At 41.9% G+C, this 26,521-nt stretch overlaps 1 protein-coding gene across 4 annotated transcripts; it reads right to left on the reverse strand.

Moving 5' to 3' along the window:
• Positions 1 to 5,678: 5,678 nt before the first annotated feature.
• LOC112069390 (choline transporter-like protein 2) lies at positions 5,679 to 26,521 on the reverse strand. 4 transcript variants are annotated; one of them, XM_070438533.1, is made up of 22 exons: positions 26,369 to 26,521; positions 13,204 to 13,252; positions 13,021 to 13,094; positions 12,753 to 12,837; positions 12,519 to 12,603; positions 12,298 to 12,408; positions 12,018 to 12,078; positions 11,692 to 11,815; positions 11,517 to 11,600; positions 10,826 to 10,938; positions 10,532 to 10,663; positions 10,172 to 10,271; positions 9,918 to 10,010; positions 9,699 to 9,783; positions 9,278 to 9,540; positions 9,045 to 9,139; positions 8,771 to 8,874; positions 8,518 to 8,591; positions 8,349 to 8,419; positions 8,109 to 8,197; positions 7,889 to 7,973; positions 5,679 to 5,978 (listed from the first exon to the last, which is right to left on the reverse strand). In XM_070438533.1, the coding sequence occupies exons 1-22, from the start codon at positions 26,400 to 26,402 to the stop codon at positions 5,872 to 5,874; spliced, it is 2,118 nt and encodes a 705-aa protein (XP_070294634.1). In that variant the 5' UTR covers positions 26,403 to 26,521; the 3' UTR covers positions 5,679 to 5,871. The 4 variants fall into 4 exon arrangements, with proteins under 4 accessions (XP_070294634.1, XP_023992483.1, XP_023992482.2 ...); XM_024136715.2 differs by lacking the exon at positions 26,369 to 26,521 and adding an exon at positions 15,161 to 15,294; XM_024136714.2 differs by lacking the exon at positions 5,679 to 5,978 and adding an exon at positions 6,526 to 7,254.

Genomic DNA, 26,521 nt, shown 5'->3' on the forward strand with positions numbered 1-26,521 from the left:
TGTGGCATCGATATGAGTCAGAAACAGTAATTCTAGTGTCAAAATTTACTATAAAGTGTAAATAGGATAATTTGGTCATAAAGTACATCTTGTTCAAAACTGAGTTTGGTAATTGATTGTGTCATGACTTACTTGAGTTTTTTTTTTTTGGATTACAATTATGTCAACAATTCATGCTCCCTATGCTTGCCTATTAACACGTGGTGGCACCATGTTCTCTGGGAAAATACTGGAGGAGTTCACTTGCATGACCCGGTGCCCCGGGCTGCAGGAGACCTCTCCTAAGGAGGACCAATGGAATGGTCAAAAATGATCCAATTTTATTTGCCATATGCACCAAATACAACAGGTGTAGACCTTACTGTGAAATGCTTACTTACAAGCCTTTTACCAACAATGCTGTTCAAGAATTAGAGCTAAGAAAATATTTACTAAATAAAATAACATTTAAATAAAAAGTAACACAATAAAATAACAAGGCTATATACAGGGGGTACCAATAAACAGCGAGTAGCAGCAGTGTAAAAACAAAGGGGGGGGGGATTTGATTAATTGTTCAGCAGTCTTATGGCTTGGGGGTAGAAACTGTTAAGGAGCATTTTTGGGCCTTTCTCTGACACCGCCTAGTATATCGGTCCTGGATTGCAGGAAGCTTGGCCCCAGTGATGTAGTGGACCGTACACACTACCCTCTGTAGCGCCTTATGGTCAGATGCTGAGCAGTTGCCCTACAAGGCGGTTATGCAACCCGTCAGGATGTTCTTGTTGGTGCAGCTGTTGAACTTTTTGAGGATCTGGGGACCCATGCTATATCTTTTCTGTCTCCTGAGGGGGAAGGGTGTTGTCGTGCCCTCTTCACGACTGTCTTGGCTCCATTACAATGTCTTCCTCTAAACCTTATTTGCAGTTTTAGCAGTCAGATGTTCGATGGGCATCTGACATCAGATGACGTCAATGCATTTTCTTAGAATATAGGATGGTGTTTGTAGAGGGCTAGACATCATTTTGACATTTGAAGTTAAGTGGAATGTGGTTGAGCGTTAGGTGGAGTTTACAGTCAACACATTCCTACCTGTGGAGAGAAAGTGCTGCCACAGCTGAGGCTCATGAGTCGTGACTGAGGGTTGACCATTGTGGTTGACCTGTGTGGCTGAGAACACATGGCCCCTACATACAGGGCGGCAGGTAGCCTAGTGGTTAGAGCGTTGGACTTGTAACCGAAAGGTTGCAAAATCGAATCCCCAAGCTGACAACGTAAAAATCTGTCGTTCTGCCCCTGAACAAGGCAGTTGTTGTTCCTAGGCCGTCATTGAAAATAAGAATTTGTTCTTAACTGACTTGCCTAGTTAAATAAAGGTTTAAAAAAAAAATTGCAGTGTTTTCCCATGATTCTTGTGTATGGCCTAATTGCGTTTAAGTCACTAAGTTCTGCAATTGGCAGCAGTTTAAGCAGTGCCCTAACCCCCAATGGGGGGAGTGAACTGTATGGTTGGATGGGGAACCTATTACTTACATCATGTAACAATCCAAAACAGTACAATTAGTAAAAAGAGACATTTTAGGATAGTTCACTCTCACTAAAATCAAGAGGTTTCAGATCTCTAAAGTGATCTAATGTAGAGATGAGTCCTTAACCCATAGTGCAGATGAAGCTCTACACGTGACAATGACAGCAAGTTGAGCGTGTCTTAGATAAATTCCTCCTGAATGAGGTCAACTTTTTTTTGTTTTTTTGCATATAAACAGTGGTATGCCTGCTGCAGTCACACTGCGTGCTGAATACCGGTCTGAACATTCCTCATGATTACACAGAAGGTGAATCCTTTCTCTTCTCCCTGTTGGCATAAATCTCTTAGCATTTTGTATAAGGAAGTGCTGGTCAACAGTGGCATGTTTGCATGTAATAATCCTTCATTTATAATCCTAAATAGCATCATCAGGTACTTGACATTTCTGAAGCAGATGCCACCACATTCAGTGCATGCCAGACTGTCTCAAGGCCTGTACCTCTAATGATGACTTTGTAGCCCTCTAGGTCCACTCGGACAAGAATGAGAGGAATCCATAATACCGTGATTGACTCAGMCCTCTGCAATGCTGACGCACACAGCCACCGAGCCACCAGCATCCCTTCGACATTGTTGCCCTGTTTGATTCCAAACAAGATACACACTTAGTTGTTACATAAAAGCCACTGTGATATGATCATGTGGTCCAGCCAGCCAATATAAACTGGACAACTTGATTACGTTTTCGCTAAAGGGTTTGAGAAAAAGAATAGCACCACTTATATTACAATGGAGTTTTGTCACTATTAAGCTGAGTTGCCTCTGGGGGAAGTGTCCTCCTCTTACTCACTAAACACCCCATTATAGTGCTGTAGGACTGGCGTGACGTACCAGAGCACCAGAGGGAAACAAAGTCTTGTGATTATCACTTGAGACATACTCTATTGAAAAGGCTTTGTTCCATGGTAATAGAGCACAATGCATTTTGTTGAACTGATATGCTTTTATTGGCCTTTGTTTATGTAAAGACTAAATATGGGACTAAAGGGACGACCTTTCATAGTAGGTTACAAAATATTGTTACACAAAGACCTTTCATGAAAAGACTTCAATAGATGGCACAATAAATGGCCGACCTATTAAATTCAATTTTGCATTATTCAGGCATTTATGAATGCATATTTTAGGCTACACGCTTAGGGGGAAAAAAGGTGCTATCCAGAACCTAAAAGGTTCTAGGTATAACCATTTTGGGTTCCATGTAGAACCCGTACTACAGATGGTTCTACATGGAACCAGAAAGGGTTCTCCTATGAAGACAGCAGAAGAACCCTTTTGGAACCCTTTTTTCTAGAGTGGATAGGATCAAGTTATTTCCTGAATTGAGTGAGCTGAGAAGGTGCATTGGCTCTGTCAGCACCTCACAGAAACGTATTTGACCCAGGATACATCCACAGTTCAATCATAGAGTCCCATGGAGGAACCACAGACGTCCATAGGTTATGACCTAAATAATCACAAGCCTATGTGAGGTCACTGAACATATGCCCGAAAGCCTGATCGAGTCATCTCTAATATGTTATACAATGACTCAATTGTAGTCTATGGTGCTGCCAGTATACGTTTTATGTAAAGTCCTGTTGGGACAATGCCAAGACAAAGTCAGTCATGCTGGTGCCAAGGACGATGGATGCTTCTTGGATCATAATGGTTCCTAGCCAGATGAGTAAGCACCTGACGCAGAGCCAGCATTGGGACTGGGAGAGGTATGGAGATGCCTTAGAACTCCGTCACCTTCTGCAGAATGAGCTATGCTGAGCTGTTCTTTCAATGATATACAGTTGAAGTCAGAAGTTTACATACACAGGTTGGAGTCATTAAAACTCATTTTTCAACCACTCCACAAATTTCTTGTTAACAAACTATAGTTTTGGCAAGTCGGTTAGGACATCTACTTTGTGCATGACACAAGTAATATTTCCAACAATTGTTTACAGACAGATTATTTCACTGTATCACAATTCCAGTGGGTCAGAAGTTTCATGCACTAAGTTGACTCTGCCTTTAAACAGCTTGGAAAATTCCAGAAAATGTCATGGCTTTATCAGCTTCTGATAGGCTAATTGACATCATTTGAGTCAATTGGAGGTGTACCTGTGGATGTATTTCAAGGCCAACCTTCAAACTCAGTACCTCTTTGCTTGACATCATGGGAAAATCAAAAGAAATAAGCCAAGACCTCAGAAAAAAATTGTAGACCACAAGTCTGGTTCATCCTTGGGAGCAATTTCCAAACGCCTAAAGGTACCACGTTCATCTGTACAAACAATAGTACGCAAGTATAAACACCATGGGACCACACAGCCGCCATACCGCTCAGGAAGGAGACGCATTCTGTCTCCTAGAGATGAACGTACTTTGGTGCGAAAAGTGCAAATCAATCCCAGAACAACAGCAAAGAACCTTGTGAAGATGCTGGAGGAAACAGGTACAAAAGTATCTATATACACAGTAAAACGAGTCCTATATCGACATAACCTGAAAGGCCGCTCAGCAAGAAAGAAGCCACTGCTCCAAAATTGCCATAAAAAAGCCAGACTACAGTTTGCAACTGCACATGGGGACAAAGATCATACTTTTTGGATTAATGTCCTCTGGTCTGATGAAACAAAAATAGAACTGTTTGGCCATCGTTATGTTTGGAGGAAAAAGGGAGGCTTGCAAGCTGTCACCCCCAACAGCATCATGTTGTGGGGGTGCTTTGCTGCAGCAGGGACTGGTGCACTTCACAAAATAGATGGCATCATGAGGGAGGAAAATTGTGGATATATTGAAGCAACATCTCAAGACATCAGCCAGGAAGTTAAAGCTTGGTCGTAAATGGGTCTTCCAAATGGACAATGACCCCAAGCATACTTCCAAAGTTGTGGCAAAATGGCTTAAGGACAACAAAATCAAGGTATTGGAGTGGCCATCAAAGCCCTGGCCTCAATCCTATAGAAAATGTGTGGGCAGAACTGAAAAAGCGTGTGCGAGCAAGGAGGCCTACAAACCTGACTCAGTTACACCAGCTCTGTCAGGAGGAATGGGACAAAATTCACCCAACTTATTGTGGGAAGCTTGTGGAAGGCTACCCTAAACATTTGACCCAAGTTTAACAATTTCAAGGCAATGCTACCAAATACTAATTGAGTGTATGTAAACTTCTGACCCACTGGGAATGTGATGAAAGAAAAAAGTTGAAATAAATAATTCTCTATTATTCTGACATTTCACATTCTTAAAATAAAGTGGTGAATCTAACTAACCTAAGACAGGGAATTTTTTACTATGATGAAATGTCAGGAATTGTGAAAAACTGAGTTTAAATGTATTTGGCTAAGGTGTATGTAAACTTCCAACTTCAACTGTATAATTGATTGTCTGTAGAACAGTTCATTCTGTTTATAGATGCTTTACTTGCGCCATTCAGAGAGCCGTGAGGATCCACAGTTGACCATTAAAACAGTTTAACTGACTATCTGCCCTGGCAGGCAGTCACACACACAGGACTAAATGTACAAAACTTTTATTTTAGTTTCAGAACTCCACAGGCACTTAACAGATCCACAACCCATATTTTCCCCTGCTTTCAGCTTCACACCATCTTAATACATTTCTTTCCCGCTCATTCCCTGGCAATTATAACAGAGAGCAAGCATTGACGTTTAACAGCGGGTTAAAAAAGAGGCTTTGGTAATGACAAAGCGGAGAAAATATTGTAACAAATATAAAGTAGTTATACAATTTCAAACAAGTATAAAATGTATGTCTTAGTACTGCATGTATTAAAATAATTGCATAGGTTACATACAAACATGCTGCTTTATGTAAATGTCTAAAATACTTTACTAAATAGATCAGTTCTGTGCTCACCTTCATGTAACACACCAAGTAACATTCATAACAAAGCATGCTCATAACATACTGGTGTACAGCTGGTCTGATTACAGTAACATTCAGCTATATTCAATAAGAACCACATTTGGTTGCTGGTTTTTGAAAATGAGGTCATCAAAATATACTTAGACAAAAACTATGAATTCATCAAAACCAAATAACTGAATGAAATTGGGAAAAAAACATCCTTGTAAGAAGCACTCTGCATGCAGTATTAAAATTTAATTTTGGATTTATACGCCTCACTCGACCACAGCAGACAGCAGCGATTGTTTGGACTTCTGACAACAGATTGCCACATAGGTACTGGATGAGTGACAGCATGAGGTCCTTGGACAACCCAGTCTTTAAAGCATACTCCGCTATATACAATTACACACCTGTACACAGAGCTTTTGCCCTCCTCCACACCACATGGGAGAGCTCTACTCTGCTGGTTCAGGCTTGTTCTTCTTATTCAGGACTTTGAGGAGGCGGTCAGACATCAGGTAGGGTCTCTCCGCACTGCCATCGTTCCTCTCCAGGTCCTCCACTGAAGAATCAAGAAAAACATCATGAGACAAAAATATGAAATGATTTCAAAAGGAAAAACTTGAACATTGTTACATTTCCAAGCAGGGGCCAGATCAGAACCAACTTGATGGATTAGCAAAGCTTCAAAGATTACGCCAAGTTAAACAGAAGTGCTTTAAGTCATTTAACATGTCATCCTACAAAACATATAATTTGCCTGCTTTTGACAGAATTGGTGAAGCTTGCCTAGTCAAACCCAAAAGGAAGTTTGTTACCTTAGCTTGTTCCCCATCAACACAATGCAGAAAGAGAATGAGGAGGAAAGACAAATAACAGAAAGACTGGCAGCTTTAATCACTAGCAGACATACTACCAACATGCACAAGAAAGAGAGAGGAAAGAGAAACTGCATTCAGTTAATGCTCATAGATCCTAGGAGTTCGTCAAACAGACCTTGCTGACAGGCAAATATTTCAAGGCAATGAGGGATCTGATTGCATTGCTTTACAGAACAAAAATGGAGTCGCTTCCCTCACAAGCAGAACTAAGAAATACATTTCAGTATATACAAAACTACATATGGCTTTTATAGATCATTGAAAATATCAACATTTTAACAATGCACTGATAGCAGTAATACTAAAGATGGTAGCATTGCAGAGATCTTTTGAATGCTTTAACTGTAAACAATGTGATATCTGTAGGCGGTTCAATACATCAGACCAAAATGGATAGTTATTCAATTAGGCACATTGTTTCCTATGGCTGACAGTGTTTCCCTTCTAGCAACAATGTCAGAACTGCAACATGTTCACTAAAACATCAGTGGAATCCCTAGCATTGTTTATGGGTCGGTCTCTTTTTTCCAAATCAATGAAACAACTATCATTTGCCAACTCCAACCATTAAGAGCACAATATATACACACACACACACGTTTCTATAGGGAGAAGGAAAGACACTGGTCAAGCAGTTGACTTGTCCAAATTCAGGCCTTGATGTCGATCTACCAATCATGAACAGTAGCATGCCCATTTCTACAAGACAGATCTGCAGGTGGCGATCTCATTCACAGTGTCTTTGCTATGACTACTCCTAAACGTCCTCGTCTTTCCCCTGCATCGGAGGCTGCTATTGTTTCAGCTGGACGTCTTGGTCGTCTGGCTGATGTGGAGAGGACTGGGTTGGCTCCTCGGTCTCCTCCACAGCCTTGTTCTCCAACAGAATGTCATGGAGCGAAGCTGACATGTAATACGGTCTTGCCAGAGAGCCATCATTTCTCTCCAGGTCTTCGCCTATGTGGGTGTGTGTGTGTGTGTGTGTGTGTGTGTGTGTGTGTGTGTGTGTGTGTGTGTGTTAAATGGGGTCATGGGATGGTTGATTGGAAAACAGGATGATGAAGGTGAAGGGTGGCATTAGTAAGGGAGATGGAGGAAAACAATATGAATCGAGAAGGGAGAGAAAGAGAAAGTCAGTCAAAATTCCCAGCAAAAGCACCCATTCGCATTTTAAATKAATAGATCAACACCYAAACTTCCCCATTGTCTGCAACCAGCAAGTTAACAATAGTCCTAGATAGCTGGGTTAGGATCAATAACTTAGCAATAAAGCATTATGAAGAATACCAGAATATCGTCATGCAATTCATAATTAGTGGCAGCCCAACACCATTAGCAGTGAAAGAGGTAATGAAGAAAGGGAGAGGAGGTCACCGTTTCAGGACAACATGAACTTTAGACACATTGGAACATCTTGACTTAAAACTTTTAGTAAAGCTTTGAGATGTAAAAGAGTTGCCAACACGAGGCAGCCATTTCCTAAGTATACTGTGTGCACCATAATCCTTTACCTTCTCACCACTGGTACCTTGTGTTCGTGGGGGAATGACAATGCGTAAAACAAGAGGGGGATGGTTCTACTGTTACTCACAGAAGCAGAGGAAGAGTGTGTCCACACACATGGCGTACACGCTGAAGAAGCCGTGGGCAATAAGGTAGGAACCAACCACCACCGTCTGAGGAGAGAAACACACTCCAACCATTACTATACACAACACCGTAGGTTACACTCAGCTACATTTAAATCATAGATTAAACTACATGTCTTTGTACATAACCCACCAGACCCGGAGCATGGCTATGCTACTCACCAGGATGGGAACCCAGTAGTAGTGGAGGTTGGGCGCTGTGTTCTCAAAGGCCTTCACCCTCCCAGAGAAGAAGAAGAACGCAAAGATTCCTGGGAAACAGGACGGAAGAGTTCTCATCCAATAGCACCACTGGTTGTCAACAGTGAAACGTAATAAAACTAAATACAATCATTAGAAGACTGGCCCTACTGAGAGTGTGTTATTGTTCATCATGTTTCCWGTAGAAACAGCCTCACTTACCCACAAGYCCCACRATGAGGAGYTTGCCCAGGAACAACAGGAAGTCTGTCACCTTGTCCAGGACGGCTACCCTGCAAGGTCAAACAGTGATACGTTGTGATGGATCATAGTCCATTTTGTAAAGTTCATTAAGTCAACACAAACATTAAGAGACAGCACACTCACTCACCTGATCATGTTCCTCATAAGGAGGAAGAAGGCATCTTTGGCAGACGTGCAGAAGTTCTTGCCATATATCGCCACCTAGAGGCAGCAGACTCAAATTCATAATCAAACATAAACCAAACATTTTCCCCACAGTTAACAGCGACAGATGATCCAGGTGACAAAGCTCCTCTGAAATTAATTATATCCAATATGACATGCATTTAACTGGGTGACATTGGTCATAGCAGGTGCACACAAACAGGTAGTACACGCACCATAATGTAGGCATTTCTGTTGATGAACTTGATGAATTTCTCCAGGCACCAGAAGCAGCACTTGAGACAGCACAGTAGGAACTTTGTGCACTTATTTTGGGTTCCTTTAGGGGAGAATAACAGACAGTAGGGCAGAACCAAATCAGAGACAACACGAGTACTAAAAAACCCAACATTCATACACAGCTAGTGTAAAGTCTGATGAGGATATACAATGACAGCTGTGTTAATATCAGCATACCGTAGTACTGCTAATACAGGATCTATGGCTCACCTTGGAGCTTGTGGTCGATGTACTCCAGCAGAACCCTGATGATCTGGATGATGGAGAGGATGAGAGAGCCAAACGCCAGGGAACCTGTGTGATACCTGAGCAGGGGAGTGAGGAGATGTCACTAACCAACCTTATTAAATAGCGTTAAGATACCCACATATGCAACAGAGCATTATGTACATATCTGAACACCCAACTTGGTTAGGAACAGGAAYGTAAACAGTCACACACACCTGAGTGATCTGCCAAGGGATGAGAAGATGGGGAAGGCAGGCATGTCGTCAGGCTTGACCAAGGCCCAGTAGTAGGAGGCAAAGGCCCCAGCCAGGGTCATCTGACCCAGCGCTGTCACAAAGTTGGCACACCAGAAGAACAGGAAGACGTTGTAGAACTGCAGGCCAATCAGGTACTTGTGGTAGACCGTCTCTCCACCGTAGTAGGCAAACAGACACGTCGACTTTAGGCACTCCGCCTTCATACTGGAGGTGCTGAAGTTCTGGAGGAGACAGGTAGAGAAGAATCAACCGTTGACATTCTATCCATTGTATACACTTTTATCATGGGATGTGAGCCGATGGTTCAATGTCTCTCCAATTAAGATCAGGCTGTTAGATGGTGACATATTGCATGGGCTAACGGAAAAGCAGGACTCACAGCTGGATCGCAGATTTTCCTGGAGTGATTGCAGGCCGTATCATTGAACACCTTATAGATGGGCTGATTGGAGGTGGACAGGAACCTGGCCAGAGGCTGTCAAGGACTAGAATGTGACCCAGGGAACTACAAATCCCAGCAAATACACATCAATCATTCAGAAGAGCATGTTGAGTTACTCAAGCCTATGAGTCATTTTTCTCCAAACATGAAGGATACACAGCGGTGACGGCCCAGTAGGCGATGACAATGGATAGGAGGGCAAAGGTGAACAAGGGGTAAAACAGGGCTGACATCACATACCCAATGGCCCTGTAAACAAAACATCACAGTTTAGCACTAGAAAGGTCTTATCCACCATCTATGTATTATGTCCCCATTTAAACCACAATGATCTAGCATTCAATGATCCATTTCCCATCCAATCCCATTAGAAAAGGCTGTAAGTGCAGAGAGCACTCCCGTTTCCTGACCTGCTGGCTTCTTTGATGAGAGCGATAGCGATGAGGATTCTATTCCTGAGGAAGATGAGCAGCAAAATGATGATGACCTCCACAATGGCCAGAATAATAACTAAGAGAACGGGAGAGAGAAAAGGCATAAAAACAAATGGAGRATTCAGTCACGGCCATTTATACAGGAATCCTAGTTGTCCTTAGTATCAGTTTATGCTTGCAATAACACTGCAATGCATTATATCTAAGGGTTTATAAATGTTACCTGGCTAACATTGATCCTGCTTCGTGATATACAGTATAACTCTAATGTATTGGCCCAGGTATATACCTCCTGAGCCACACTAAGGTTGAGAGGAAGTTAGTGGAGAAACTTACTGAAGGCCAGCCAGGTCTGTCTGATATGCAGGTACACAGAGAAGTCTGTCTGGAAGCCCAGGTCCTTTAGAGTGACATTAGAGCCTGCCTCTGACTTCAGGCTAACATACTCCATGGAGCAGTGGAAGATGCCTGTGGTGCAATACAGAGCATGGCCACAAGAGGGAAATACAGCATTTAGATAGAGAGATGGGAAAGGGACACAGGAGATGGCTTTGTTGATTATAGAGTTCTTAGAGACATGAACATTAAGAAACAACAAAAAAATGGGACTTCTGTTGAACTGGTCTTTACCGTATCCAATGACCAGAATCACCATGACGATCATGACCCACACCATGATCCCGGCCAGGAAGCGCAGGAGGACGATGAAGATGAGACTGATGAGCATGGCAATCACCAACCCTCTGAACCCCGACACAAAAACAAGACTTTAGTGGCTCCATAACTGACTCTTTTTTTTTTCTTTATCCCCTTTTCTCCCCAATTTTCGTGGTATCCAATCGCTAGTAATTACTATCTTGTCTCATCGCTACAACTCCCGTACGGGCTCGGGAGAGACGAAGGTCGAAAGCCATGCGTCCTCCGAAGCACAACCCAACCAAGCCGCACTGCTTCTTAACACAGCGCGCCTCCAACCCGGAAGCCAGCCGCACCAATGTGTCGGAGGAAACACCGTGCACCTGGCCCCCTCGGTTAGCGCGCACTGCGCCCGGCCCGCCACAGGAGTCGCTGGAGCGCGATGAGACAAGGATATCCCTACCGGCCAAACCCTCCCTAACCCGGACGACGCTAGGCCAATTGTGCGTCGCCCCACGGACCTCCCGGTCGCGGCCGGCTGCGAAAGAGCCTGGGCGCGAACCCAGAGACTCTGGTGGCGCAGCTAGCACTGCGATCATAACTGACTCTTTGCTGATCAAGCGCTTTGGAATTCAGTGTGAATGCATTACTGCACAATAGTGTCAAAGGGAAGATGCTGACTTACATTAGGATCCAGTACCAGGACTGGGTGTAATCCTCAAAGATCTTCATGGCCACTTGTCGAGCTTCAATGACCACTGTGGCATTCCTATAGAAGAAAATACAGTGACCAATGCTGATTGTAGATGTAGCACTACCACCCATCACAAGAAAACATCATGCAAATTATATGGACTCACTTGACCACCGCCACCAGATCTTTGGCATCTCTCTTCTTCCCCTCCTCGTCTTCAAACGTGGATTTATTTCCCACGGTGATCTCCCCTCCCTTCTGGCTCAGGGCAGGGAAGCACCTACGGGTGACTGGAGGAAGAGGAAGGGGGGTGAAGGAGAAGACACAGGACAATGAGGGAGAGCAGTAAAACAATGTCTTTCACTTTTTTCAAATTCTGGAAATGGGGAGGATGGGTTGGCCAGATGGAGGGTTGGGGAGTTCGACTCATAGGAACGGAAGATGGGCAGGTAGACAGGATAGGGGAGCAAAATAGACTAGAGGCGTACTTACAGGGTTTACTTGGCATCAGCATGGCAGGACACAGGCTAGAACTCAGGATCTGTGTTACAGTCTAAAACACACATGAACAATCAGCACTTAGTATCTCAACCATTGGTGCGGCAATGTATATTCAAAGTTTGAATTGTTCACACTAAATTGCCACTCGGCACACTATTTTTGTAGAACAAAACACTGTCACATTGTTGACATTTTATTGACATTGTCATCCATGTTGATTTGAAAAACTACTACGCCACCTATCTCAGATTCCTCTTCACATGCTACTCACCAGCCCCTCTAGACCCTCCTTGCAGAAGTTCTTATAATACTTAAAGTCCTCTTTATTGGTGTAGGCCTTATTGAGCGTCATGAACTTATCAGGGCATTTCTCCACACACATCTGATGGCAAAAGAAATGTTAACATGAGACAAGATAATACAAGTGCATAGGCATACATAAATAACATGGCGTTCAAGAATGTATCAAGTGAAAACAAAGGTTCAGGTCACCTGTGTGGTTGGGCACTGGAACTCCAGCAGCACCATGGGACTGGCACACTTCATGATGTTGAAGTAGAACAGCAGGGGCTTCGTCCTACAATACACACACAACCAGTTGTTCAGAGAACAAGAGCAGGTTTAAAGAGAGAGTATGCCCAGGGGGAATGATGGAGACAATCAACACATGTGAGTGATTGTCTGTTATTTATTCCACTGTGCATGAATGGTGAGGGCAGAACTTACTCCAGAGGAGTGCCTGCCTGCCCACAGAACTGTCCTCTGCTGTCTGTGGGGTAGATCACCTTCCTGGGGTCTCCCTGGGACCAGGCTAGGGGAGAAGGGAACCATCAACAACAAAGAAACAATCAAATACCAGACATCTTTAACACACAGACATGCTTTAGGTGAGCAGCACTCAGAGATATACCTCAGGGCATGACTCAGGGTATACCCAAGTCCTTAATATGGGGTCAGTTAAGCTTGTTTGTGCCTACAAGAGACATTTACTTACCCAGAATTCCCACTGCAACATAGCCCAGTATGCAAATAATGAAGAGGATGCAGCATACAATGTCAGTGCAACCCCTAGAGTAAAGAGAGAGGGAGACATGGAAACGTTATGGGAACAATAGTTTTTAGATGTGAATTATGTGCCATCCTGACTACAGTGTGGATGAACTGGCAATCCTCTCACCTGTTATAGATGGGGCCTTTGAAGGTGGGGTCATACTTTTTTGGTTCACCTAGATGGAAGGAACGCAAATATTGAAACATACAGTAGGAATACCATTTCAGATGGTAAATAGCTTGCAGCGTAGAATTTGAATGAAAGTGTACACACTGCAGGGCTGTCAGAAGACATTTAATAACCAAGATGCACTTTGACACTGTTCCATGTGGTGGCGTCTGCCTCCTAGTTATACATTTCATGGGGTAAACAGAGTGGATTGCCCACGCGTCGACATTCTGCTCCCTTTACTGTTGGTCAGATTACTTTTCCCTCAGGGCAGACACACCTGGCAACCCAACAAATTCCTCTGTAGTGACTAAGCAGCCCTTCTGCAACATGAGAACCTGCAGTACCACAAAACAGTCACCAGAGGTCAGCGACTCTACCATGTGGGCACAACCTATTCATCAAATCACATTTTATTGTCACATGCTTCATAAACTAACAGTCAAATGCTTACTTGGGGGTCCTTTTCCAACAATGCAGAGTTAAGATAAAATATAAAAATGGTGGCACAAGGAATAATACACAGTGAATACCGAATAACAATAACGAGTAAAAAGTAACATTGTTATATACAGGGAGTTCCACTACCTAGTTGATGTGCAGGGGTACGAGGTAATTGAGGTAGTCATCTACATCACAGGTGGTTGGTGGCACCTTAAGTTGGGAGGATGGGCTGGAGCGGAATGGTATCAAATACATCAAACATGGTTTCCATGTGTTTGATGTCATTCCATTTGTTCTTGTTAATGTTTCTTGATTTTCTTAACTTGATAACATTCCCCAAATTAAACTAGGCTATAAACCAGTGCACAATATCCTCTCCCTTTCATACCCAATATAATGTGTAACCTGGATTTGACCCCTGGGGTTCCAATAGGGTGAGGAGGAGCACAGAGACTACAGACTCTCCACATCTGCCATCAGCCCACATCAATCAAAGTTAACTACAGTTACTGTACAAGGAGGGAATGGATATGTCATGAGCAAACTACATTCACTCATTGCCAGTTCTAAATCCTCAGAGGACYAAAAGGAGGCATTAATGTCAACTACATTTAGGCCTAGATGAGAAAAGGTACGGTTATAACAATCAGTCAGAAGTGCTCAAGTTGAGCCATAGTGAATCTCAACTGCACAGAACATCAATAATCACAGTCTTAAGGTGGTTGAACCACTGGGTCTAGACTAGATACTATAGTATGATGTTCAGCATGGCGGCCATTAATAATGCAGAGCAGTGGTCAGGGTGCTATTGCAGCATGCATTTTAGTGGGCCTGCTCCCAGAGAACACCAATCCACTGGACACAGCAGGTCCACAAGCACAGAGATACAGAGTCTGGATGTTAAAGTGTTAAATGGGCATAATCAGCCTGAGATGCCCTTCAAAGACATGGTGGAAACAGCCTGCAGAGGGAGTGTAGGCTGGAGCAACATTTGCCCAAAACAACAGTGGCTGATGCATTTATATTTTATCAGGGCTGAAAACAAACAATGTTTCCTGCCAATTTTTCAGTCCAGTCCTTATATACACACACAATGCAGCACCATTTGATAAAGGAGAGAAAACATTGATACAATGTTCACTTGCATTTCTCCACACACCTGGGTAAATCAGCAGGTTTAACCCACACCCATTGTCAGCCATGTTGTCATAATGCCGATACTAGAGGTCTAGTTTCACCCAGTGTTGCTCTTCTCTAGAGACAAATTACACCACCCATTAACAAGCTCCAACTGACAGATTCGTTAAAACATTCAAGCAGTGAGAAAAACTCTCTCACTTCAAGAACAAACTTAAGCTACAACGAAACCAGCCATCATAAAAGACACAAACAGCTTTTCATAAGGTTGAAAAAGGTAAAACCACATAAGCTCTAATGAAACTAAAATCGGGTAGGAGCAGTTAGTAGTTACCATTCTTTCCGTAATAGGATTGCTGCTCAGGCATCTTTAAATTCCTTTCTGGTAGTCAACTTAAAAATGACCGGAAAACTCTCCCTCTTTTTCTTCAGCCCTTTTCTGCTTCACTTCCTTTTCCTGCCAACTGGTGTGTTTAAGTGAGAGCGACAGGTATTGTGGGGAGAAACTTGTCCGACCTGTCTGCAACAGCTCTGAGCACACCCCTGTTCCTCAGAGTCCACCCACTGTCCCCCCCCCCAACAGCTGCCTAGCTCAAATCTCTGGTCCACCTGTTCCTTTCTCTTCCCCTTTTCCCTCCACACAGAGCTCTTTTTGTCTGTGTTTCTCTCACTCTCTGCCTTTGTTCCTGGCTTTCTCTACCTCTTTCACACACTCTCTCTCTCTCCCCAGAGTTTGGTCAGGTAGCTCACCTACAGGGAAGGGTGGGAGCACAACCGAGGCAAAATGGGTGGAGACAATTCCTTGTTTTTCACAACACTGACTCTTCCCCTCTGTGAAAGAGCTACTGGATATCTTTGTGGATCCCAAGCAAACTACACAGGAGTGATTAAAAGCATTTGTTTGGGGGAAAAACAAAAAAGCTGTTGTGTGCACTAGASACTGATGAGACTCAGGTGTGCTGGTTATAATACTGGATAGATGAACGCATTAATCAAGATCTCCAGCCCTGAAGCTATTTTGACTGTCAAATGAACACAAAGCTATATTTTGATACCTTATTTAACTTTTAGAGCTATCTTAAATGGCAATTCTGATATTTTTCCACTAATTGACCTTTTGACAAATCAGATCAGCTCTGAAAAAGATCTGGGCCCATTGTTGGTTCTAACAACTAGCCTTAAGATGCTTTTGGGAAACCGGGCCCTGATGTGAAAGATCTGATGTGGTTGTTCAAAATAGCAATTTGTGGAAAAAATATCAGAATTGGACTGCCTGTGTAAACGCAGCCTTTTTTACTTATTTCTAACAGTCACTTCTACGTTTGAAAAATTCTTGTCACACCAGGGCTGCGTTCAGTATGTTTTTATGTTCTGGAACGTTCAACTGAACGGCCAGGTTGGGGAATGCTGTATCATGGCCTCTGTCGTTTAAATACGTCACTCATTGCATCAAGGCACCAAATGGGAGCAAATGTACCTCAAAGTCTTTTGAACGTACAAACCGTTTCTGCAACGTAGCAAACGTTCAAAGCAAACTGAGCGTCCCTCTGCCCAATGGAGTATTCACAAGGTGCATTCAATTCAAAGTTGCKCATTAGGAAGTTCATTATAGCCAAAGAGTGTCTATTATATTGACAAGATAGACATGTGTCCGCTCTAACAATGGAAATACATATCCTCAAAGATGGAAGGCAGGCAGGAGGGTGGACCATTCCAGCCAATGAGAGGGCAGATAAGCGTGTGAACAACTGGCCATAGAGATAGATAGAGGACTCATCTTTGTATCTGTGCCATTATAGTGTCTGTGACAGCATGGCATCTCCATTTTAAGGTAGTACATTTTCTTATTCTTCATTGGCTGATTGCTTCCAACTCATAGGAATCCCCACCCAGTTGACTACTTTAAAATGGTGGAAGTCCTCAATGGCTAAATCAATCAGGGCTTGACATTCACTTTTTTAGCCAAGTAGGACAGATGTTTTAAATTGTCTGAAAGCTCAAGTCACTTGTACCCCCCCCCCCAAAAAAGCCAAAAATATGACTGAAAATGTTTTGTATTATGCAAGTAACTACTTCACAAAATAATTCATTATTATCACTGGTATTGACAATGGAAGGCTGCTGGTCTGATCCCATGTATTATACAGTATCTCCTGCYGTTGTGGCCTTGAGCAAGTCACTTAACCCCCACAAAGTAAAATACACACCAGAGTCAGCTTATCCAAGTCCTGTTGAGCAGTTGATTTTTGCAATGTGCTGTGTTCAAGCAAGGCTGGAGCAAAAGCCTGCACACCCAATAGCACTCCTGAAATCTCCTGGAGCATGATTGGCCTCCTACAATTACAACCAAATACTTTTTATGTCTTTATAAAATAATTCCCTCATTCAGTGAACCAGGGATCAAATGGCTAAGGTATCTAACTAAGATGTTTATCTATTTATAAGGTTAAAATATTCAGTGTTCAGGGGAGATCTTGACAGTATAAGAGTTACTTGTCAATAAGCCTAATCTAGGAATATTCTTGTAATTTTGTCAGAATTACATGGGCAGTATTGGAATTTTGAGCGCTTGAGAAACGGTTTTACAACTGGAGTTTGCAGCATTGGTTTCATCAACTGTGCACCCGTATCAACTGCATGTCAGCCATTTGCGATTATATACGAGTGCTGGTGGAAAGTTATTTTAGGACATGGACATGACAATGACACTAATACATGCTAAAAGCTAGATAGTTCATGATTGATATGATTTATTTAAGTGTTATACACCTACCGGTGCCCAGCCCACCTAGCGAGTTAGCCAATTCAAAACATATTGTGTAGTTTGGCTGGTATTCTAGTTAGTCTGTTGTATATCATTATTTTACCTGCTGCGCAAATGTCTCTCTCTCCCTCCTCTGGTAATGGCCCACTGGAACGCAGGTGATACACACACCATGACTTTTACAGGATTTTCATTGCTGACCAGAATTTACTGTAACTGGGCAAATAACTCACTAACTAGCAATGAATATCAACAAATGTGCACATGCGGCTGCTTTGATTTCAAAAACGCATCTCGCGACTGCAAGATGTAAAGGCCTGTCAATGCAAGCCTACAATATTATACTCAGATGCGCTCTGCTGAGATTGGGAGGACAGTGTGCAACACATTGCATCCGGAGGACACTGATCCAATACTGATCGGAGTAACCTAATGTTTGATATTGTGATTTTTGCGTGATTGTTTTTTACTTGTCCATTTGGACAACTTAAATCTATATTCTTCTTGTCCGACAATTGTTTTACTTGTCCCGGACAAGCGGACAAGTATTAATGTCGAGCCTTGTCCATGATGAGTCCTCTATCTCTATAAGAACAGGCACAACGCCGATATAAAGTCGTTTTTTCCCCAAAAGTTGCCGAAAAGCCATGTAACAACCCAATCATTATGAAACTTCTATTCGATCAAATAAGCTCACGTAGCAAATTAGCAATTACATTTGGCCACACTTTATTTGGATAGAGCATCGACAGACGGACTATTAAAATAAAGTCTAACCTTACATTTTTTTGTTGACCAAATTCGACACTTTCATTGACCTCCATACGAAAATACTTCACTTCGTGGGCTTATTTTCATGGACATATTTTGGGCTGAGTAAAACCTCTCGCTTCGCCTATTCCTCTCTGTTATATCCAGGTGTGTCCTCTCAGAGCCATTGCATGTCATATTCATAGGTGTTTTCTACCCTCTTGTGGAAACATGACTGTATTACATTGGGTGGTTTCACCCAGCCTGGCTGGATATTCACATATCCATAACCACATCCTGTTGTGCCATTTCCTTTGCTTTCACTGGGTTTGCACGCTAGCGGGATAGTTAGACTACTTTTTATTAAAAAAACATTAGCAGTGGCAATGAAAAAGCAATCCTATAACATTCAATTTAGATTACCTTTGTCTGAACCAACGGGATGCTGTGTATGCTGATGATAAAGACAGATTATGGGGAAATTGAGTATGTTTCATGATGAGCTGTGTTTGGAAAATGGGTATTGATGAGAAGCTTCTTGTTGGAATCTCTCATACTCTTTCCAGGCAGTGTAGTCACTTGTTTTGGCCAATGGGATAGTCTATGTCATTCTGGAATGGCCAATTTTCCATTCATTACAAGTTAGTGAGAGAAAGCAAAGGCTACCTCTGTCCTCATTTTCTGTAAAACCCCTACTGGCCCCATTATTACACGCACAGTAACAGACTTGTTTTACAAGCTACAGCACAAAAAATAGCCAATCAACAACAGTCTCAACATCTCGAATGGGTATGCACAGGGAGGATATTTCACCCTGCAAGAGTTGGATCTCCACTGAATACATAATACAGGTATGACATGAATTCCACATTTCAGTGTCACATTTTCTCTACAACTTCTCTATGGCTTAAGAAAGACTTATAAAAAGCTACAGCACATTGGGAACACGAGCACAACGTCATATCCTGTTTGGGGAAGCATGGTGAGTGGGAGTGTGCTGTCAGCCCTGCCAGCTTTAATCCATTAATGCATCCTTTCTTAAAGGGTGTGCCTATGGCCTCAGCTTCACTACATTCACTATCAGGACAAATGTTATTTGCTACATTCGGTTGTTGTAATAACTTTATTAGGGTACACTACCATACCTAGATGTTTCCCAAGAATCTGCACAAAGAAATATATATACCACGGTTTCTCTTATGGACAGAGAGCTCATTGTATAGTGTACTACACAAGGTCCAAGGCAGTTTTACTTCTGGTTTTCTTGAGCTTCAGATATTTGCTTTGGAACTTTTCTAATGTTTCCTGAGTCGAGTTTCCTCAATATTATCCTTCTCTCCCTAGCCTCTCCTCCTCTCAAGTGAAAAGCGACCATAAAATAAGGTCAACCTTCCATTAAATTTTTATCTTCCACCATGCTTGTATTATTACCATACGATTCCTACAGTGCTCTATGTACAGAATATAGAGTACTGTTGCTCATTTATGCACTAGATTGTGACTGTCATGCTGAATGTGTGTATGCACATATCTGGAGAGAACAGAAATAATGTATTTTGTTTGGGACTGGTGAACAGCACTGCACTTAAATACATACACTCATCCAATGTGCACTTCTCCTGAGTCAACTATTATACAGAGCATTCGGAAAGTATTCAGACCCCTTCACTTTTTCAACATTATGTTATGCTACAGCCTTATTCTAAAATGTATTAAAATGTTTTATCCCCTCATCAATCTACACACAATACCCCATAATGACAAAGCGAAAACAGGTTTTTCTAAATTTTAGCAAAAAAACTGAAAGATTACATTTACATAAGTATTCAGACAGCTCTAGGAAGAGTGTTGGTGGTTCCAAACTTCTTCCATTTAAGAATGATGGAGGAAACTGTGTTCTTGGGGACCTTCAATGCTGCAGAAATGTTTTGGTACCCTTCCCCAGATCTGTGCCTCGACACAATCCTGTCTCGGAGCTTTACAGACAATTCCTTCGACCTCATGGCTTGGTTTTTGCTCTGACATGCACTGTCAACTGTGGGACCTTATGTAGACAGGTGTGTGCCTTTCCAAATCATGTCCAATCAATTCAATTTACCACAGGTGGACTTCAATCAAGTTGTAGAAGCATCTCAAGGATGATCAATGGAAACAGGATGCACCTGAGCTCAATTTCAAGTCTCATAGCAAAGGGTATGAATACTTATGTAAATAAGGTATTTCTGTTTTAAGTTTTAATAMATTTGCCAAAGACTCTACAAACCTGTTTTCACTTTRTTATCATGGGGTATTGTGTGTATTGATGTAGAACTTTTTTTAATTTAATCAATTTTAAAATAAGGCTGTAACGTAACAAAATGTGGAAAAGGGGAAGGGGTCTGAATACTTTCCCGAAGGCACTGTATACCCCTGAGAAAAGAGAAGCATGATGTCATATCAACACAACAGTAGGCTATARTAGCAGCTTCCCCTCCTCAGACTGTCTCTCATTACAGTAAGTGCAGCAGTAGAGTGTTGACTGAGTGCAGTATGTATGACCGTTTCCCTCATAGGGAGTTTTCAACATCAAAATAAGATTGACTTGACCAAGAGTGCTGACTACAGCAGATAACATAACTACTTCAGAGATATCGAAACTAGATATGGAGTCTTGTTGGTGGTTAGGGTAGGGAAGTGTGCCCTCTCTCCAAATATCTCTGCTGTTAAAAACAGCATCCTCTTTATGGTCTGGACTAGATGTCTGTACACTTTGGATCAGGGTTCGAATTACAGAGCTACCAGGACACCCCCATAAACGTTACAAATATCAATGTTGGTCCAGTCCACTATTTTTAGAGTATCCCAAGAGACAATATGTAATTCCATCCCTGCTCTGGACTATAATCCTAAACAAAACTCTGCTGTAACAATGAATATATCTGAATATAAGATGCTCCTGAGTCCTAACCATGTCCTCTTCTTCAGTTTCCACTTTCTGAAGCCTGCTGGATAAAACAGGCCCATCTTCCTGAGGAGAGAGTGTCACCTCTAMTGTCTGTCTCCCTAATTTACTCCAGTGAGAGACTCTCTCAGAGACAACAGACAGCACTGCACTTCACTGAAACAGACGCCCATTCATGTCTTGTCTTTGTTGTTTTCTCCATTGTGCTCATAGCAGAGATAGATAGGCTAGAGCCTCAGCACCAACCCATTAGACAACATCAATTAGGTTACTTGGCTATGTTTTGATAACATTGACAAAGAAACGCAATTACATTCTCTAAAAGTCTGCTAAATGAACCTAATTTCCAAAATAGTGCTCTATTTTCGTACCCCTTACTCATGGCTCTGATTCAGCTACGAAAATCTACAAAACAATGCAGAATTYCAAAGAGTATAGGGGTTTTTCACCTTCCAAACATCCAGGTGTGACAGACCAGACAGGCTGTGGGAGAGCAGCCAAGTCCAACAGTGATGACTACCAGTCAGGAAGAGGGGCATGGCATACCACACAAATAGACGGTGGTTCCTAATAACTCAACATCACTATTAAAGGAATTGATCTCTGCCACTTCTCTTCTCCTCAGGCCCCATGACCCTAATAACTTTCCCTAATAACTTAATCTAACACAGGCTGTCTGCTGTCTGAATGGAAACAAAATGTAACTGCTGTKGGGTTAATAAGTCACATGAGTCTGTTTGGACCAGACTGTGATCAAGCAGATTAAACAATAATATTTGGGGCTGGCAGGGAACACTATTCTCCTTCCCTAGGGGCATGCCACTGGACACAGACGTCAATTCAACGTCCATTCCACGTTGATTCAACGTAATTTCATTTAAATGTTGTGGAAACAACATTGATTCAACCAGRGGGTGCCCAGTGGGATGCCTGTTTATTCAATACAGTTGCTGAGTAAAGCGACAATGTGGGAAGTGAGAACACGATGACAGCTGATGTAATAGAAAACAGCTGGACCACACTTCAATTGTAAATGTTCATGAATAGCAAAAACTACACTATTGCTACAGTCTTAGAAAGAAAGGTGCTATCTAGAACCTAAAAGGGTTATTTGGCCGTCCCCATACAGGAACCCTTTGAATAATAATTTTTGGTCCTAGGTAGAACCCTTTTGGTTCCAGCCAGAACCTTTTTGAGTTCCATGTGGAACCCTTTACACAGAGGGTTCTACATGGAACCAAAAAGGGTTCTACCTGGAAACAGAAAGGGTTCTCCTACGGGGACAGCCAAAGAACCCTTTTGGAACCCTTTTTTCTAAGAGTGTAGTTAGACCTTGCCAGAGCTTGAAATAAAGATCAGAGAGACTCTGGATCAAGTTTCAAACCACTCTCCTAAATATGTCTTATAATTACACACAATCTAAGACTGCACATGGCTGTAGGCTGTCTGATCCTGTCAGTTCCCCTGTTATTGAGGTTTCCTGATATGTGTTGGCCTGAAATTACTCCATGATGTGAAATGGGGATGACTATGTTAGATCACAGCCTAAACCCCACTGTATTTCTGAGTCAGTCCTGTGTCAAACTCCCCACAGTTATGTTTTTTGTACTTCGCCTTATGTGAAACCCTGACAGATTTCCATGAAATGCAGAAAGACTTCATACGACTGCAAAACAAACGCACAAGGAACAAACAATGAAGAAGAAAAAAGAAGGGCCTCTGTCTACCAATCATCACACTATTTATAACCACACAAACACATAATACCTGATTATCACTAAATATGCTTCCTACTGGTCAGATTCCAATACATCTGCACCTGCATCTTTGTTTTCATTTAAGAGTACTACACCGAATTTGACAGTCATTTGGGAGAGTCATTTTTGTCACAATATAGTGCTAGAGGCCTTTAACCCCACAACTTTTCACAGAATGTCTTCAACTTTATTTCCTGCCAAGTCACAGCTTACTATTCCCACAATGCAGTTTGTTGCTCAACTGTCTTTTCTTCCCATCAAAATCTTGCTCTGGTGTTGACCTGACTGCTTATTTGTATGAGGGTTATAACACATTCCTAAATCCTGTTTAGAGGGAAGAGGCAAACAGTGCTGTACACAAAATAGTAGCCTATACTGAGGTTGTAAAATGTATTGTGCCAGGAAGAGAGGAAAAAGTATTGGATAATGAAAGAGAGGGTTTTAAATAATAAATGACTCATCATAAGACAGGCAGAGGGAGGAAAGGGCTGTGTGCGGAGGAAAGAAGAAAAACAGCTTTCATATGGCTGGAGAGGGGAGACAGCTAACAAGTCAACCATAAACCTCGCCTTATCCCTCCTCCATGTTGTTCACAGGGCCCTGCAAACCCCACATAAAACCAAAACACAAACAGTGAAAATGAGAAAATATGTCAGCGTCTCTACATCTTGTGGACAGTGTTGACCCTGAAAACAATATTTTAGCTCAAAACAAAGGGTTCCAGATGTTCGTGATGCTGCGAGAAAGTATACAGTTTGAGCGAATCTCATCATTTCTTTATTCTACTGGTTTTCACCATGCTTTGCTGTACTAGAATTACAATGTTATAACTGCAGGCAGCAGTAGCGTACCCGCCAAATGACTGGGTGTGCCACTACTTACACATTTTGGGGGTATACAGTACCAGTCAAAAGATTGGACACACCTACTCATTGAAGGGTTTTTCTTAATTTTTTACTATTTTCTACATTGTAGAATAATAGTGAAGACATCAAAACTATGAAATAACACATATGGAATCATGTAGTAAACAAAAAAGTGTTAAGCAAATCAAAATATATTTTATAGTTTAGATTCTTCAAAGTAGCCAACCTTTGCTTTGATGACAGCTTTGCACACTCTTGGCGTTCTCTCAACCAGCTTCACATGCTTTTCCAACAGTCTTGAAGGAATTCCCACATAAGCTGAGCACTTGTTGACTGCTTTTCCTTCACTCTGCCATCCAACTCATCCCAAACCTTCTCAATTGGGTTAGGTTGGGTGATTGTGGAGGCCAGGTCATCTGATGCAGCACTCCATCACTCTCCTTCTTGGTAAAATAGCCCTTACACAGCCTGGAGTGGTGTTGGGTCATTGTCCTGTTGAAAAACGAATGATAGTCCCACTAAGCGCAAACCAGATGGGATGGCGTAGCGCTGCAGAATGATGTGGTAGCCATGCTGGTTAAGTGTGCCTTGAATTCTAAATAAATCACTGACAGTGTCACCATCACACCTCCTTCATGCTTCACAGTCTTGTCCCAAGCAAGACTCTTCTTCTTATTGCTGTCCTTCAGTAGTGGTTTCTTTGCAGCAATTCACCACGAAGGCCTGATTCATGCAATCTCCTCTGAACAGTTGATGTTGAGATGTGTCTGTTACTTGAACTCTGTGAAGCATTTATTTGGGCTGCAATTTCTGAGGCTGGTAACTCAAACAAACTTATCCTCTGCAGCAGAAGTAACTCTGGTCTTCCTTTTCTGTGGCGGTCGTCATGAGAGATAGTTTCATCATAGCGCTTGATGGTTTTTGGGACTGCACTTGAAGAAACTTTCAAAGTTCTTGAAATTTTCCAGATTGACTGAAGTAATGATGGACTGTCATTTCTCTTTGCTTATTTGAGCTGTTGTTGCCATAATATGGACTTGGTCTTTTACCAAATAGGGCTATCTTCTGTATACCACCCCTTGTCACATCACAACTGATTGGCTCAAACACATTAAGAAGGAAAGAAATGACATAAATTAACTTTTAACAAGGCACACCTGTTAATTGAAATGCATTTCAGGTGACTACCTCATGAAGCTGGTTGAGAGAATGCCAAGAGTGTGCAAAGCTGTCATACTTTGAAGAATCTTATATTCTGATTTGTTTAACACTTTTTTGGTTACAACATGATTCCATATGTGTTTTTTCATAGTTTTGATGTCTTCGCTATTATTCTACAATGTAGAAAATAGTTTAAAAAATAAAGAAAAACCCTGGAATGAGTAGGTGTGCCCAAACTTTTGACTGGTACTGTATATTTACAGTCCAAATTACAACCGTGGAGTCAGACTCTATCATTTTGGCAGAGGTTTGTCTACTCCAGCAGATTCTTGCTCTTTTTAGGCAGCATAAATTAACTAATGTATTATGAGAACATATCTTCAAGGAAAACCATTTCCCTTACATGAACAACAATTGTTTGGATCCATTAACCTACCAACACCTTTATATTGCAGGGAATAGCAGGTTTTTGCTGACAATAGCTGAAACACACACAGTATCTTCTCTAAATTCAAATTCAGACCTACCATGAGGCATTTTTTTAATTAACTAATCTATATTTGGATGGTGGTCAAATTTCTGTCAGCACAAAGCTGGTGAGTTGTTCTCTAGTGTGCCATACCAGGCTGAGGAATGTAACAACTGGACAAGCAAAGGCTGAGTAGGGACACTACAACTTAACCCTAACAATAGTAAACTACATGTTTACTACTGATTAACTGAAAATGTTAGAGAATTGAAAGAAACTTCAAAGCCCACAGCCTATTTGAGAATCATATTGTATGATCATTTCAGATAGGCTACAGTATTTGCATACAAGTGTGCATTTATTGTATGGAATGTTGTAGGCCCTTATACCACTAATTTCTTTAGCAGTCTCATTGTTTGGCACAGGGATGAGACCTGGGCGTGGGAATGTGAGAGAGGCAACAACAACATAGGCTAATCAAATGCAATCTGTAGGCTAGCAGAAAACAGAAGCATAGACTATTACGCATGGAAATGATGGCTCGAATTGTGAGAGTCAATTTCCATTCGTCTATTCTCTGAAAAGGAGACAGAGAAAAGTTGATTGAGTTAGGCTACGTCAATGGGGTAAATCAAATATGTAATAGCCAAATGCTGAGTTAAATTGTTACATGCATCCAACACACACCAATACAATGTTGCATTCCACACTCCAGTCTTCTTCATACATGAAAACGAAACTATATGGGGCTAGTCGGCTAGCTATCCCAGGACAGTGAAAGCGCTGTTAAAGAGATATGGTAGCCTATATAAACTAAACAAGCTAACAACTTACCATACTTCGGTTTCTCACCCTCCAGTTCCATCATGAATTAGTGAGTCCAATTGTAAACTAAAATTGTAAGACTACATATATCATAATTCCCAGTCCAAATGGTAGCCTACCGATAAAGTTACTTCGCTGAAATCCACTCCAAATCTGAACCAA

Source organism: Salvelinus sp. IW2-2015, unplaced genomic scaffold (genome assembly GCF_002910315.2).
Source record: "Salvelinus sp. IW2-2015 unplaced genomic scaffold, ASM291031v2 Un_scaffold998, whole genome shotgun sequence".
In the NCBI taxonomy this organism is placed as follows: Eukaryota; Metazoa; Chordata; class Actinopteri; order Salmoniformes; family Salmonidae; genus Salvelinus; species Salvelinus sp. IW2-2015.